We start from the raw sequence: 18,379 nt of genomic DNA, 5'->3' as shown, positions 1-18,379 counted from the left end.
ATAAACTAGATGGCTGGTTGAGTTTGTGAACTAAAAATATTTCTAGTGTTGAATTTGTAGAAACGTTTACTTGTAGCCTGCACTTCTTGTAACCAGAAGTATCAGAAATAGGTCAAATATGTTCCTTGGCATGTGTAATCATAATATTTCACCCATAATCCCCGCATAAAAAAATTATTATACCCATATTCCTATAAGAAACATGTCAAATGTGTTCTTTGGCATGAGTAATCATGATATTGCACCCATAATCCCCATGTAGGAAATATATTTACATGTCAAATATGTTACTTAGTATGTGTAAACATGGTATTCCACCCATAATCCCCATGTAGAAAAATAGAACCATATTCTTATTATAAACAGGTCAAATATGTTCATCAGCATGTGTAACCATGATATACCACCCATAATCACCATATTCAAAGTATGTATACCCATTTTCTTACCAGAAACAGCTCAAATATGTTCCTTGGCATGTGTAACCATGATATTTAACCCATTATCTGTTATGTTTGTGCAATATTTCCTATCAGACCAATCCTGGCCAGTAGTCTTCTTATCCGCGCATCAAGTGGTGGAAACATAAGGAAAAATCCCAGAACTTAAGTTAACAGATTGAAAGAATGTGGTAGTACAGGAACAGCAAACACAATGAACAGCAAGGGTTAATGAGGAGAAGGTCAAAGAGCTGAGTAGGGCTCAGAAGTAAGCAAGTAGTTCTATGCCCCTGAGAAACACAAGAAATAAAGCAAAAGGAATGCTCACCAGACAGTGCAGGGTTCCTTAAGAGTAGGCAGTTCAATCTTTCTGAGTTTTCAAAAGGGTTAAGCAAATTATGGGTCACAAGGCAGTGCAGGGTTCAGTAACAGGCAGGCTGTCAAATCTTTCTGAGTATCAAAAGGGTTAAGCAAAGGAATGGTCACAAGGCACAGGGTTCTGTAACAAGCAGGCAGTCCACTATAGAACACTAGCAAGTTGCTACAATAGCACCCAGGAGTACACGGGTAAACCTATTCTTGGGCAGAGATTACATGAAAAGGAGTTACTTGTAAGGCTTGTGGGATACTCCTCTATCAGACCGAACTCAGCCAGTAGTCTTGTTATCCTGGCGTCGAGCCGGAAAGATAGGGAATATCCCAGAGCAGAGAGTATCAGGCAAATGAGGAGAGCGGCACTCACCACAGGCTGGACAGCACAAGGCAAATAAGGCAGACAGGATATGGCAACAGAAAATCAGGCCAGCAATTCAGGTATTAACCAGGTAGCATAGTGAGACAGGCAGGGTTCAGCAACAAGAAGACAGTCCAGCAATGTAGAGGTTAACCAGGTAGCGTAGTGAGACGGACAGGGATCAGCAACAAGAAGTCTGTCCAGCAAATTAGGGGGTAACCAAGAAGCATAGTGAAACAGGCAGGGTTCAGCAACAAGTATCAGTCCAGCAGATTAGGGGTTAACCAGGTAGAGGAGTAAGACAGGCAAGGTTTCAGCAACAAAGTATCAGTCCAGCAGTTTAGTGGTTAACCAAGTAGCGTAGTAAGACAGGCAAGGTTTCAGCAACAAAGTATAAGTCCAGCAGTTTAAGGGTTAACCAAGTAGCGTAGTAAGACAGGAGAGTTTCAGCAACAAAGTATCAGTCCAGCAGTTTAGGGGTTAACCAAATCATGTAGTAAGACAGGCAAGGTTTCAGCAACAAAGTATCAGTCCAGCAGATGATCTGTCACTCCCAGGAGCACACGAAGTAGCACCTATACTTGGGCAGTGACAGATCGCTTGCTGCCCGCTAAAGTACCTGGTGGATTGGTGCCAAGAGACCGGCCGGCATCAGGAGCGTGCGGCGATGACGTTAGCACTGCACGCATCCTGAGCCGACACAGCCCTAGGCAACGAGCATGGGGAAGACGCCGCGTCCCTAGCAACGGCACGGCGTGACATTACTTACATAGGCGCCGGATCCCGCCAAGGACACACAGGTGATGTTCAGAGCAGCATTAGCAGTACTCGTGGCACGCGACAAAAACCCAGTGGGGCAACATTATCCCCATGTAGAGAAATAATTATAACCATATTCTTACCAGAAACAGGTTAAATATGTTCATTGACATGTGTAACCATGATATTCCACCCATAATCCCTACATAGAAAAATAATTATACCCATATTCTTAGCAGTAACAAGTCAAATATGTTCCTTGCCATGTGTAACCATGATATTCTGCCCATAATCCCCTTATATAAAAACATTTATACCCATATTCCTATCAGAAACAAGTCAAATATGTTCCTTGGCATGTGTAACCATGATATTCCACCCATAATCCACAAGTAGAAAAATAATTATAACTATATTCCTATCAGAAACAGGTCAAATGTGTTCCTTGGCATGTGTAACTCCACCCATAATCCCCATATATAAAAATATGTAAACCGATATTCCTAGCAGTAACAAGTCTAATATGTTGGCATGTGTAACCATGATATTCCGCCCATAATCCCCTTATATAAAAATATTTATACCCATATTCCTATCAGAAACAGGTCAAATATGTTCCTTGGCATGTGTAACCATGATATTCCACCCATAATCCCCACGTAGAAAAATAATTATACCCATATTCCTATCAGAAACAGGATAAATATATTCCTTGACATGTGTAACCATGAAATTCTACCTATAATCCCCATATATAAAAATATGTATACCCATATTCCTAGCAGTAACAAGTCAAATATGTTCCTTGGCATGGGTAACTATGATATTCCGCCCATAATCCCATTATATAAAAATATTTACACCCATATTCCTATCAGAAACAAGTCAAATATGTTCCTTGGCATGCGTAACCATGATATTATGCCCATAATCCCCTTTTATAAAAATATTTATACCCATATTCCTATCAGAAACAATTCAAATATGTTTCTTGGCATGTGTAAACATGATATTCCACCCATAATCCCCAAGTAGAAAAATAATTAGAACCATATTCCTATCAGAAACAGGTCAAATGTGTTCCTCTGCAAGTGTAACCATGATATTTTACCCATAATCCCCATGTATAAAAATAATTATAAGCATATTTTTATCAGAAACAGGTCAAATGTGTTCCTCTGCATTTGTAACCATGATATGTCACCCATAATCCCCATGTATAAAAATAATTATAACCATATTCCTATCAGAAACAGGTCAAATGTGTTCCTCTGCATATGTAACCATGAAATTTCACCCATAATCCCTATGTATAAAAATAATTATATCCATATTCCTATCAGAAAAAGGTCAAATGTGTTCCTCTGCATGTGTAACCATGATATTTCACCCATAATCCCCATGTATAAAAATGGTTATAACCATATTGCTATCAGAAACAGGTCAAACGTGTTCCTTTGCATGTGTAACCATGATATTTCACCTATAATCCCCATGTATAAAAATAATTATAACCATATTCCTGTCAGAAACAGGTCAAATGTGTTCCTCTGCAAGTGTAACCATGATATTTTACCCATAATCCCCATGTATAAAAATAATTATAACCATATTCCTATCAGAAACAGGTCAGATGTGTTCCTCTGCAAGTGTAACCATGATATTTCACCCATAATCCCTATGTATAAAAATAATTATATCCATATTCCTATCAGAAACAGGTCAAATGTGTTCCTCTGCATGTGTAAGCATATTTCACCCATAATCCCCATATATAAAAATAATTAGAACCATATTCCTATCAGAAACAGGATAAATATATTCCTTGACATGTGTAACCATGAAATTCTACCTATAATCCCCATATATAAAAATATGTATACCCATATTCCTAGCAGTAACAAGTCAAATATGTTCCTTGGCATGGGTAACTATGATATTCCGCCCATAATCCCATGATATAAAAATATTTACACCCATATTCCTATCAGAAACAAGTCAAATATGTTCCTTGGCATGCGTAACCATGATATTATGCCCATAATCCCCTTTTATAAAAATATTTATACCCATATTCCTATCAGAAACAATTCAAATATGTTTCTTGGCATGTGTAAACATGATATTCCACCCATAATCCCCAAGTAGAAAAATAATTAGAACCATATTCCTATCAGAAACAGGTCAAATGTGTTCCTCTGCAAGTGTAACCATGATATTTTACCCATAATCCCCATGTATAAAAATAATTATAAGCATATTTTTATCAGAAACAGGTCAAATGTGTTCCTCTGCATTTGTAACCATGATATGTCACCCATAATCCCCATGTATAAAAATAATTATAACCATATTCCTATCAGAAACAGGTCAAATGTGTTCCTCTGCATATGTAACCATGAAATTTCACCCATAATCCCTATGTATAAAAATAATTATATCCATATTCCTATCAGAAAAAGGTCAAATGTGTTCCTCTGCATGTGTAACCATGATATTTCACCCATAATCCCCATGTATAAAAATGGTTATAACCATATTGCTATCAGAAACAGGTCAAACGTGTTCCTTTGCATGTGTAACCATGATATTTCACCTATAATCCCCATGTATAAAAATAATTATAACCATATTCCTGTCAGAAACAGATCAAATGTGTTCCTCTGCAAGTGTAACCATGATATTTTACCCATAATCCCCATGTATAAAAATAATTATAACCATATTCCTATCAGAAACAGGTCAGATGTGTTCCTCTGCAAGTGTAACCATGATATTTCACCCATAATCCCTATGTATAAAAATAATTATATCCATATTCCTATCAGAAACAGGTCAAATGTGTTCCTCTGCATGTGTAAGCATATTTCACCCATAATCCCCATATATAAAAATAATTATATCCATATTCCTATCAGAAACAGGTCAAATGTGTTCCTCTGCAAGTGTAACCATGATATTTCACCCATAATCCCCATGTATAAAAATAATTATATCCATATTCCTGTCAGAAACAGGTCAAATGTGTTCCTCTGCAAGTGTAACCATTATATTTCGCCCATAATCCCCATGTATAAAAATAATTAGAACCATATTCCTTTCAGAAACAGGTCAAATGTGTTCCTCTGCAAGTGTAACCATGATATTTCACCAACAATCCCAATGTATAAAAATAATTATTACCATATTCCTGTCAGAAACATGTCAAATATGCTCCTCTGCATGTGTAACCATGATATTTCACCCATAATCCCCATGTAGAAAAATAATTATAACCATATTCCTATCAGAAACAGGTCAAATGTGTTCCTCTGCAAGTGTAACCATGATATTTTACCCATAATCCCCATGTAGAAAAATAATTATAACCATATTCCTATCAGAAACAGGTCAAATGTGTTCCTCTGCAAGTGTAACCATTATATTTCACCCATAATCCTCATGTAGAAAAATAATTATAACGATATTCCTGTCAGAAACAGGTCAAATGTGTTCCTCTGCATGTGTAACCATTATATTTCACCCATAATCCCCATGTATAACAATACTTAGAACCATATTCCTATCAGAAACAGGTCAAATGTGTTCCTCTGCAAGTGTAAACATGATATTTCACACATAATCCGCATGTATAAAAATAATTATATCCATACTCCTATCAGAAACAGGTCAAATGTGTTCCTCTGCAAGTGTAACCATTATATTTCACCCATAAGCCCCATGTATAAAAATAATTAGAACCATATTTTTATCAGAAACAGGTCAAATGTGTTCCTCTGCATGTGTAACCATGATATTTCACCCATAATCCCCATGTATAAAAATAATTATAACCATATTCCTATCAGAAACAGGTCAAATGTGTTCCTCTGCAAGTGTAAACATGATATTTCACACATAATCCGCATGTATAAAAATAATTATATCCATACTCCTATCAGAAACAGGTCAAATGTGTTCCTCTGCAAGTGTAACCATTATATTTCACCCATAAGCCCCATGTATAAAAATAATTAGAACCATATTCCTATCAGAAACTGGTAAAATGTGTTCCTCTGCATGTGTAACCATGATATTTCACCCATAATCCCTATGTATAAAAATAATTATATCCATATTCCTATCAGAAACAGGTCAAATGTGTTCCTCTGCAAGTGTAACCATTATATTTAACCCATAATCCCCATGTAGAAAAATAATTATAACCATATTCCTGTCAGAAACAGGTCAAATGTGTTCCTCTGCATGTGTAACCATTATATTTCACCCATAATCCCCATGTATAAAAATAATTATATGCATACTCCTATCAGAAACAGCTCAAATGTGTTCCTCTGCATGTGTAACCATGATATTTCACCCATAATTCCCATGTATAAAAATAATTATAACCATATTTTTATCAGAAACAGGTCAAATGTGTTCCTCTGCATGTGTAACCATGATATTTCACCCATAATCCCCATGTATAAAAATAATTAGAACCATATTCCTATCAGAAACAGGTCAAATGTGTTCCTCTGCAAGTGTAAACATGATATTTCACCCATAATCCGCATGTATAAAAATAATTATATCCATACTCCTATCAGAAACAGGTCAAATGTGTTCCTCTGCAAGTGTAACCATTATATTTCACCCATAAGCCCCATGTATAAAAATAATTAGAACCATATTCCTATCAGAAACTGGTAAAATGTGTTCCTCTGCATGTGTAACCGTGATATTTTACCCATAATTCCCATGTATAAAAATAATTATAACCATATTCCTATCAGAAACAGATCAAATGTGTTCCTCTGCAAGTGTAACCATGATATTTCACCCATAATCCCAATATATAAAAATAATTAGAACCATATTCCTATCAGAGACAGGTCAAATGTGTTCCTTTGCACGTGTAACCATGATGTTTCACCCATAATCCCCATGTATACAAATAATTATAACCATATTCCTACCAGAAACAGGTCAAATGTGTTCCTCTGCATGTGTAAGCATATTTCACCCATAATCCCCATATATAAAAATAATTAGAACCATATTCCTATCAGAAACAGGTCAGATGTGTTCCTCTGCAAGTGTAACCATGATATTTCACACATAATCCCTATGTATAAAAATAATTATATCCATATTCCTATCAGAAACAGGTCAAATGTGTTCCTCTGCAAGTGTAACCATGATATTTCACCCATAATCCCCATGTATAAAAATAATTATATCCATATTCCTGTCAGAAACAGGTCAAATGTGTTCCTCTGCAAGTGTAACCATTATATTTCGCCCATAATCCCCATGTATAAAAATAATTAGAACCATATTCCTTTCAGAAACAGGTCAAATGTGTTCCTCTGCAAGTGTAACCATGATATTTCACCAACAATCCCCATGTATAAAAATAATTATTACCATATTCCTGTCAGAAACATGTCAAATGTGTTCCTCTGCAAGTGTAACCATGATATTTCACCTATAATCCCCATGTAGAAAAAAAAATATAACCATATTCCTATCAGAAACAGGTCAAATGTGTTCCTCTGCATGTGTAACCATGATATTTCACCCATAATACAAATGTATAAAAATAATTATATCCATATTCCTATCAGAAACAGGTCAAATATGCTCCTCTGCATGTGTAACCATGATATTTCACCCATAATCCCCATGTAGAAAAATAATTATAACCATATTCCTATCAGAAACAGGTCAAATGTGTTCCTCTGCATGTGTAACCATGATATTTCACCTATAATCCCCATGTATAACAATAATTAGAACCATATTCCTATCAGAAACCGGTCAAATGTGTTCTTTTGCATGTGTAACTATGATATTTCACCCATAATCCCCATATATAAAAATAATTAGAACCATATTCCTATCAGAAACAGGTCAAATGTGTTCCTCTGCAAGTGTAACCATGATATTTCACCCATAATCCCCATGTAGAAAAATAATTAGAACCATATTCCTATCAGAAACAGGTCAAATGTGTTCCTCTGCATATGTAACCATGAAATTTCACCCATAATCCCTATGTATAAAAAATAATTATTTCCATATTCCTATCAGAAACAGGTCATATGTTTTCCTCTGCAAGTGTAACCATGATATTTCACCCATAATCCCCATGTATAACAATAATTAGAACCATATTCCTATCAGAAACAGGTCAAATGTGTTCCTCTGCATGTGTAACCATGATATTTCACCCATAATCCCCATGTATAAAAATAATTATATCCATATTCCTATCAGAAACAGGTCAAATGTGTTCCTCTGCAAGTGTAACCATTATATTTCGCCCATAATCCCCATGTATAAAAATAATTAGAACCATATTCCTATCAGAAACAGGTCAAATGTGTTTTTTTGCATGTGTAACAATGTTATTTCACCCATAATCCCCATGTAGAAAAATAATTATAACCATATTCTTATCAGAAATTAAAATTTTCCTTGGCATGTGTAACCCATAATCCCCATGTTTAAAACATCTATTCACAGGTTCCTATCAAAACAGGTTTGCACATACATGTACTATATTAAATTATTAATGTAGTCCTACAAAAGTATTTTTCTATTATATTATTTAATGTGATTCCATTATACAACTGTATATATGTCAGCAAGTGAATAGTTAAACATTTGCACCTTCTGTTTGCAACTTAGTATCAAGCAGTGCAGAAAAGAACAACATATTTTGAGTTACAGCAGAGTCATTACCATGAATGTGTGTAAAAAGTATAATGACATCTAGTGATAGTGTTTAGCATTGCAGCCAATCATCCCATCATCCCAATATGCAGTTTAGTATGTCCCTCCAAATGGTTTATGCAAAAATAATGGATCGATCCGCATGTGTATCTTGATTTGGGGCAAAACGCTAGGATCTGACCAATTTAATGAATCAAGCATAGACCGTGCAGGATCCTGGTTATTCTAGTACAAACACACACAAGTTCGATCAAACTAAACCACTGTTTTTGTGAAAAAAATAATAATAATAAAATTGGATCCAGAACACCAGGAAATGTTTTGTTAAAACTGCTTGGATTAGTGCCCCTGTTTCTGAACCTCGTAATTCACATAATTTCATACCAAAAAAATTAAGTCAAACCGTTATAAATCGAAAAATAACGAAGACTTTACAAAGAAATCTTCACAAACACCATAAAACAAACTGAAGAGTAGTCAATTTGCCTCTACAAAGTTGAGTTCAACACACTCCGTACCGCAAAACATATAGCAATTGGTCGCAAAAGCTTCCGGAGTGTTATTTTTTTCGCGCAAGTGCTTGCTGGGAATTGTAGTTTTTGCATTGTATCCGTCAATTCAAGGGCCTTTGTATTTGGGAGCGGCTGAAGTGTTGAATTGGATCGCAGGGTATGAGTTGTATGTTGATATGTTCGGCTCCGTTCAAATATGGGTTTGAGCTCATTTGCCAGTGCTGCAACGGTTCATGTGCAGCTTGCTTAGCATTGCACCTCTATGGGCGCTTCCGGGGAGGCCTGCAGACAAGCAGTGTTGTGGGGGCCTGTCAGTAGTCTATGAATAGACACTGTAGCATAAACCCTGCTATATACAGTATTGTATTGATAGATGGCATAGGGTCTCCGTTGGGTTTCTGATAATCATATGTCAAGTAAGCGATATATGATTTTTTTCCCGTGAAATTATTTTTCATGGAATATATGTGAGGTTTCAATATGTAGTTAATTGCAACCAATAATTGTTTTTTTGTTTATTTTTATTTTAAACACACATTGTTTTTAAATGTAATGGAGATATATATAGATATATATATCACCTCCAGAGTAGTCTTGTAACTTAATCTCAGACCTGATTTATTATGTGTCATATCTGACACTTTTTAATTCAAGTGTGACTCAAAGGTGAGTTTTTTTAATTTTATAAAACATACAAAAAAATTATTGTTGCTGAGTCAAAATTTACACTTAACCAAAATGAATTCTTCAGTATTTTATGTTATGTTATTTTTAGAAACCCCTTTTTCCCCATTTCATATATTTTCTCGCTTATCTCATCTAGCACTATTTTTATGGTAACTTTATTCACCTACTTTTATATACAAGGGCCTTTTCCAGAGTGCTCAGGCAATGAGTTCAGAGATGTTATCTTTAAGAATCAATAGGCAAACTAGTGTAGTAAGGGGCTGTTTGGTAACACGATACCTTGTTTTTCAGCCTAAAATTGATGTGAAAAAACAAACTGATAAACATGACTGCCATAAAGCATGCCCTTCAGAGGGACATTTTCACACCCAATGATGAGCGCCTACTGAGCATTGTAAATGTATGCAAGGCTGGTAAAAAGAAAAAGAACTGCTTCTTATGTGCTACAGGTAGGTGCCTCAACAATATATCCTTACAAATGAATGTGTTTCAACTTTTACATTAAAGGGACAGTCTACTTTTAAATATTTTATTGTTTTAAAAAATACCTTTCTTACCCATTCCTCAGTTTTGCATAACCAGCACTGTTATATTAAACTATTGTTTATCTCTGTGATTACCTTGTATCTAAACCTCTACGGACTGCCCCCTTATCTCACTTCTTTTAACAGACTTGCATTCTAGCCAATCAGTGCTGACTCATAAATAACTCCACGGGAGTGAGCACACTTTTTATCTATATGGCTCACATGAACTAGTGCTGAGACTCTGACTAGCTGTGAAAAACTGGCAAAATGAAATAAGAGGCGGCCTAAAAGGGTTTAGACATTAGCATATTAGCATACCTAGGTTTAGTTTTCAACAAAGAATACCAAGAGAACAAAGCACATTTGATGATAAAAGTAAAATGGTCTGTTGTTTAAATTTGCATGCCCTATCTGAATCATGGAAGCTTCATTTTGACTTGACTGTCCCTTTAAGCAAACTCTGGTGTGCCCCATTGTACCATGTGGAGCTGTACATTATACTATAGGTACAAATCCCCAAATCCGGAAATTCCAAAATCCAAACTTTTTAATTAATATTTTTTTAAACAAAAATTATTAAAAAAAACAATAAAATTCTATATTTATTTAAAACAAAAATGATTACCTTTCTGATTACAGTACTATTTTTCTGAGGGTACTATGTATACGAAAGTATTACAATGATATAAAACTACCTTTAGATTACATGTGTAAACTGTATGTGGCAAACCTAGCCACTTCTGGACTATAACGTAAGAAAGGTTGTCTGTGACAGACCCTTCGGTCAGGACTGAAAGTGTTAACTTTATTTTCTAACCACAAGTGGCTGGCTCCAGCTACAATCTAATTAATGCTTAGCATTCTATTGTTTGATCACCCCCAGAGAGAAACGCCTAAGTGATAAGGAGAGTCAAGAGTGTCCTGTGGTTGAAGTGTTTAAGTAATATAATCCTATTGTATCATGTCAAGGGCGCTTCTCCCTTTTATCTAATGTACAACATTCTTTCAACCCCCATCTGGGGGGGGGGGGGGGGGGGTCAAAAACCTGTATAAATCTGTATGCTGCCTTCAAATAAAGTGTTATTCTGTTTAAAACCTGAAAACTGGCTGGGTTGTGAACTGCTGATTCCCTATGCAGGACATTGTTCCCTGGTGTTAACCTTTGGTATCCGGTTGGTACCGTTACAATTGGTGGCAAGCGACGGAATGAACCTTATCGCCCAGAAGAGCAACTACACAAGCCAGTAACCTCAGGAAGAGGGGGATTACTACAATACTGACTAAGATGGAAGGAGTACCAGGGACCGAAGTGAATGGAGATGGATTATTCTAAGCTAAAGAGACAAACGTTAAAGGAACTGCTAGAAGCCAGGGGAAAGATAGGCAGCAGCAAACCCAAGGCTATATTAATTGCTGAGCTGATGGAGGGAGACAGAGCTCGCAGCGCTACGCCTCCAGCAGCCATGGAGGAGACCCTATACCAGAGGGAAATGAGGACCAGGCTGGAATTTTTACCCCAACCTGTACCACGGGATATGCTATCCGTGGTAATGGCAGATGTGCAGGAGTACGTGATGGCACACAGTCCGCGGAATGCATCCTCCCGAGCAGAATCCATTTTGGACGCACTCAGCAACCCAGTAAGACCTAAAATCCCATACCATGCATTTAAAATGTTTTGTGAGGAGAAGGATGAGATCGATGGGTATTTACAGGATTTTGAGAGACTGTGCGAGTTACATGATTTGGAGCAGTCCGTATGGGTGCCGGTGCTAGCAGGCAAGCTAGCCGGTAGGGCAGCGGAAGCGTATCGCGCTGTACCCAGGGAGGACAGCAAGGATTACGCTAAAGTGAAGAGAGCGATCTTGGAAAGATATGCCATTACCTCAGAGGCATACCGGCGCAAGTTTAGAGGCCTGCGCAAGCCAGAAAGAGATTCACATGCAGAGTGGGCCCACAAGCTGGATCAAGCATCTCAAGGGTGGATACAGGCCAGCCAAGCTACCACCATGGAAGAATTGCGACAACTGATGCTGTTGGAGCAATTCTTTAACGGCTTGTCCCCAGAAGCCCAAGAATGGGTGAGAGATCGAAAACCCCTCACCTTAACCGAAGCAGCCAGATTAGCAGACCAGCATTTTGATGCCAGGAGGCACCATGGACTACAGCCTAACAACGGACGGGCGAATATACAATGCCACACCTGCAAGCAGTGGGGACATATGGCACGTGAGTGCACCCAAAATCGGAGCAGACAAGCTTGGAACCAGGTCAGACAGAACCTGGCCCCAAGGGCGGCTGCTCACCATTACCAAACGGAGCCAGCCGCTCATGAGGTGTTGAGCACCCAAGCCGAGGAACCCCTGGGAATTCTGCATGAGGTGATGTCGGTCCAGGGACTTCGGGATTCGGGAGCTACTTTAACCCTGATAGCTCCCCATTTGGTGCCGGATACAGCACCCACTGGCGGATCCGTGGCAGTACGAGGGGCAGGGGGAGCAGTATACCGATTGCCCACTGCTAGAGTGGAGTACAGACCCCCAATCACCCCAGCAGCTGCCAGTTACCAACCCCCGGCGCACCGCTATACCACACGGCCTCCGGCCACGAACTACCCTCAGAGAGCCCGGTTCAATTCGCGGGGCTACTCACAACCTATTCGGTGCTTTGGATGTAAGCAACTAGGGCACAAAAGACCAGAGTGTCCCCTAAATGCAGCGAATCAAGCACAGTCCTGGAGAAGACCCGCTGGCGGAATCCCACATAATCCTCAGCCTGTGGCCCGCTACGTAGAGGCGCCAGAATGCTGGGGCAGCCTACATGAAGCAGACCCCGTGCAAGCTGCCCACCGGAATAACCGGCAACGGGTTAAAGTGAATGGGCAGGAGGTCAGTTGTCTACGGGATACTGGTGCTACCATGACCTTGCTTCAAGAGAACTTGGTGCCTGAGAAACAGCACACTGGAGACACTGTGGCTGTGAGGGTAGCAGGGGGCACTGTGTTCCGCCTACCTGTTGCCAGGGTACATTTGGATTGGGGAGTGGGCGCTAGACTTGTGAATGTGGGGGTCAAGAAGGACTTACCTGCTGATGTTCTCCTTGGAAATGACTTGGCCCCCCTTTTTTCTGCCTATGCTCCCATGGATCCCGCTAATGTTAACCCTGTGACTACCCAAGCCCAGTCCCTCCGGGAAGAGACGCTTCCATGTTTGGGGTGGGGGCGGTACTGAGCCAAGTTGGAGCAGATGGCGGAGAACACCCCGTAGCTTACTTGAGCCGAAAGTTGTTGCCCCGGACATCCCCAAGCCGATCCGTTGGGATCAGACTGTGTATGCCGGCTTGGTTCTGGGGGAGCATTGTGGCAAACCTAGCCACTTCTGGACTATAACGTAAGAAAGGTTGTCTGTGACAGACCCTTCGGTCAGGACTGAAAGTGTTAACTTTATTTTCTAACCACAAGTGGCTGGCTCCAGCTACAATCTAATTAATGCTTAGCATTCTATTGTTTGATCACCCCCAGAGAGAAACGCCTAAGTGATAAGGAGAGTCAAGAGTGTCCTGTGGTTGAAGTGTTTAAGTAATATAATCCTATTGTATCATGTCAAGGGCGCTTCTCCCTTTTATCTAATGTACAACATTCTTTCAACCCCCATCTGGGGGGGGGGGGTCAAAAACCTGTATAAATCTGTATGCTGCCTTCAAATAAAGTGTTATTCTGTTTAAAACCTGAAAACTGGCTGGGTTGTGAACTGCTGATTCCCTATGCAGGACATTGTTCCCTGGTGTTAACCGTTGGTACCGTTACACTGTAAATATTACCTGAATGTCATAAGATATTGCTGTTTGCACTTGTTTCCATCCCCTGCCCTTTTCCGGTCCCTAGCAGTTTGAATAAATGGTTTTCTACCTGTATTTGTTTTTGACATTTAACGGAACATAAAAATGGTGGAAACTAAAGGTCAAAATTGAAATGCACATAGGTTAATTTCAGTTTTGTATAGAAACATATTTGCAGTATACATCCGTTAGAAAAAATGATTCTAGTAAACGTTATTAGTATTTTTTTAGCAGCATACACACATATGCTGTGAGTGCCCCGTGCACCAGCATTCAAACACCACATCTTCTCAGAGAGTCAGTAGTGGCTTGTATGACGTCTCACTGATGCAATAAACACCACCAACAGCTTAAATCCTGATGCTCTAGTGACACGTAGCATGTGTGCATATGCTTCTGAAACAGTAATAACGTTCACTAAATGCATTTTTCATAATGGAAGTATATTGCTAACATGCCTCTACTTCACACATTTAAATTTTGACATTTCCATTCCTTTAAAGGGACACTAAACCTATATTTTTTCTTTCGTGATTCAGATAGAGCATGCAATTTAAGCAACTTTTTTAATTTACTCCTATTATCAATTTTTCTTTGTTCTCTTGCTATCTTTATTGGCAAAAGCAGTAATGTAAGCTTAAGAGCCGGCCCATTTTTGGTTAAGCACATGGGTAGTGCCTGCTGATTGGTTGCTAAGTGTAGCCATCAATCAGCAAGTGCTACTCAGGTGCTAAACAAAAAACGGACCAGCTTCTAACATTACATTCCTGCTTTTAAAATAAAGATACCAAGAGAATGAATAAACATTGATAATAGGAGTAAATTAGAAAGTTGCTTAAAATTGTATGCCCTATCTGAATCATGAAAGAAAAAATGTGGGTTTAGTGTCCCTTTAATAATGTAATGCACGGGGACATGGTTAAGGCTGCTTTAAAACACAGTCTATGCCACATTAATTCAAAACATATTAATAGAGGTAATGGAGACTTCAATTTGTTAGTATTCAGTGTTAATTTTGCAGTAGCCTTAAATATAAGCTTAAAAATACTTGGTTTATTGTCTTTTTTTTTTTTTTTTTACCAGCGTAAAAAACATAGTCCATAGTATATTGAGGCTGCATCAACCCCTCTACCAAACTGACTGGTTTTACAATGTTGCGCTTTAGCAAAGATCATCTTCATAAAGAAGGCACACTCCGGTTTTATATGAAATAGTCTTTTACTTGAAGAGAGCTTTCTTTATGGATTGGCAATGCACTACTGGTTGCTAGCTGGTGATTGATGGTGGCACATAAATGCCTCTTGTCATTGACTCACCCAATATATTCAGATATTTACCAGTAGTGCAGCATTGCAGCTCTTAGGTTTACTCACAAACAAAGGATACCAGGAGAATGTAGCAAATTTGATAATAGAAGTAAAATGGAAAGTTATTTAAAATTGTATGCTTTGAATCATGAAATATATAATTTGGGTTTCATGTCCCTTTAAGCATGTTTACTCTTTTCTCTTCTTCAAATGCTCAAGCTCCTTTATGGATTTTTTTTTCATGCATTTACAAAATGTCTTCTCATAAATGTATGAAGCTATTTAAACAGTTTGCAGCTCTCTTTTTCTTTCATAATTCAGATAGAGCATGGAATTTTAAGCAACTTTCTAATTTACTTTTATCAATTTTTCTTCGGTCTCTTGCCATCTTATTTGAAAAGCAAGAATGTAAGCTTAGAAGCCGGCCCATTTGTAGTTCAGCCCCTGGGTTGCGCTTGCTGATTGGTGGCTAAATGTAGCCACCAATCGGCAAACGCTATCCAGGGTGCTGAATCAAAAATGGACTGGCTCCTTAGCTTAGATTTCTAATAAATTCCTAATAATAGATTCCAAAAAAAGATAGCAAGAGAACGAAGAAAAATTGATAATAGGTGTAAATTAGAATGTTGCTCAAAATTGCATGCTCTATCTGAATCATGAATTAAAAAATAAAATTGGGTTTAGTATCCCTTTAATCATATCTTGTCATAGCCTAATGCAGGGCTTGACAAACCAAGGAGCCACCGTCTCTTAGAATTTTATACCTGGCTCCTAACTTTTTGACTTGTTCTCTGTATGTCTATATAGAAATACTACTGTCTGGCTCCTAAAAGTATGTTTTGCTCCTAAATATTCTTACTGGCTCCTAAATTTTAAACAGATTTGTCAACCCCTGGCCTAATGTAGTGAATGTACCCCTGTATGACGAAGTTTTTTTAAGTGTAGGCAACTTATTCGTAAAACTAATAATAATTATTTTTTTAAATCTTCTACTTTAAATTAATATCAAAAGTGGTCTGAATTTAATGCTTTATCATTTAATAGTTTTTAAGATGAATATACTTGACTAATTTACGATGTTACTAGTGGAAAACTGGACTCTCTTCTAAGAGATGATAAAAGTGTCAAATCTATATCACGTGGCACAGGCTAATCAAATTGTATTAGTAACAGTCTCATATATTAGGCAGTAATGTGTATGTTACCATCTTTACCACTGTGCTGCTGTATAATAAATTTACTTTACATGCTTCATCACATTTTGGCTGCTCAGTTTAACCATCACTATGTTTACAGTGACAACAGAACGTCCAGTTCACGTGAAAGTAATGAAAGTAAAAAAATCTGACAAGGGAGATTTTTACAAAACTCAGACTGTCTGGCATCTTCAGGATCTTGCTGTGGTGGATGCGAAAGATGCTGTCAAAGTAAGACTGGTGTACACGGTTATTGACTCTTATCGGTACATTTAATAATGGAAAAAAAAAAATCAGACCTTTAAACTATGAAGCTTGTATACAAATTATCTTTCCTGTTCAGTTTTCACTTTGGTTGCCTATCTTTTGTGTTGTGCTTTTAAAAACCTTAGGAAAACCTTCTTGAAATCCTTTAAAAGTCTGTTTTGTATAGTTTTTAATGGATGTTAAACATTAAATACATCCTAGACATAATGAAGTATTCAAAGCATAGATTAGCCTTAGAATATCATGTAGATGTAATTTTTACAATTTTATTAGTTTAAATATTGAAAATATAAGTAAAGGTTTATTTTGTACAAAGTAATGGGCTCTACCATGTTTGAACTAGTTTTCTATATATCTTTGTGCAAACAAAGCTGGGTGGAATTCCTTTTAGATTATTCTATGTTTCACTCAGCCTTGTTTGGACAGTCTATTTTATTGCCTGTTTTATATCTCTCCCAAATTGTCTTTAGCAAGGGAAACAGATAAGGGGCAACTTTAGTTCAAACATGGAGGGGCCCATTAGAGATGTGCATTCTCTAATGGCTGTTACTTTATAGAAACTAAGTGGAATTTATAAAACAATGTTCAGAGTAAAATTACAGGAAAAGGGGACACAATAAATAAAGAAAGTACATTTTCAAAGTTTTTAAACTAAACATAATTAAACATTTTATATAACAATCTCATACTGTTTAAAACCTCTCATATGCTAAATAACTTGAAAGTGATAACTGTAAAAAGCTGACATGAAAATATCACCTGAACATCTCTATGTAAAACGGGAAGCTATTTTACCTTAAAATGTCTTCAGCGCACCAGAGTAAGTGCTCTGTGAACAGTTATACTTCAGCTGCTGTCCAGCTGCAAGTTTAAAAAACAAAAAAAAAAAAAAAACAATAACCAATCAGCATCAGCAGTGCTGAGTTCATGCTTTGCTTTGCTGTGATCTCATGAAATTTCACTGAAATCTCGTAAAATTTCATAGTAAACTTCCTTAAACTGAATAGGAAAATAACATAACTTTGCCTGCACATACCAGATGCACACTCACTTTCAAGTCCTGGGACTAGCATCCTGATTGGCTGCTTAAAGTCTCTTTACAGTGAGGTGTGAATACTTAGGACATTTGAAGGTAAAATATCTTCCTTTTTTACATAGAGATGTTCAGGTGATATTTTCTAGTCGGCTTTTTACAGCTATGCTGTACCACTTTTTCAAGTGCTTCAACATTTGGGTATCATGTCCCTTGAAAGAAGTTTTGCAGTTCTATAAATTTCTAATTCAACTTGTTTTTTGTTTCAAATTTTATTGAAGGTTCTTAGTGGGTGAATTAGCTTTGAAGTTGTTTTTAAAAACAAATACAAAACACTCAAACTACTATTGGTTGATTT

General features: G+C 37.5%; 1 protein-coding gene across 9 annotated transcripts in view; it reads left to right on the top strand.

Moving 5' to 3' along the window:
* Window positions 1-9,266: 9,266 nt before the first annotated feature.
* EXOC1 (exocyst complex component 1) overlaps window positions 9,267-18,379 on the top strand; it is a 290,111-nt gene continuing 280,998 nt past the window's right edge. For 3 of the 9 annotated variants that reach the window (XM_053703949.1, XM_053703954.1, XM_053703951.1), the window contains exons 1-3: window positions 9,470-9,583; window positions 10,146-10,303; window positions 16,822-16,952. In XM_053703949.1, the coding sequence (XP_053559924.1) occupies window positions 10,180-10,303; window positions 16,822-16,952 (255 nt within the window). In that variant the 5' untranslated portion in view covers window positions 9,470-9,583; window positions 10,146-10,179. Of the gene's footprint in view, window positions 9,325-9,468; window positions 9,584-9,681; window positions 9,834-10,145; window positions 10,304-16,821; window positions 16,953-18,379 lie in introns of those variants that run through there. The other 6 variants (XM_053703952.1, XM_053703946.1, XM_053703955.1 and 3 more) reach the window with 4 other exon arrangements.

Source organism: Bombina bombina, chromosome 2 (genome assembly GCF_027579735.1).
Source record: "Bombina bombina isolate aBomBom1 chromosome 2, aBomBom1.pri, whole genome shotgun sequence".
In the NCBI taxonomy this organism is placed as follows: Eukaryota; Metazoa; Chordata; class Amphibia; order Anura; family Bombinatoridae; genus Bombina; species Bombina bombina.
Note: the sequence above shows the minus strand (reverse complement) of the source record. Positions and strands in the feature narration are given on the sequence as shown.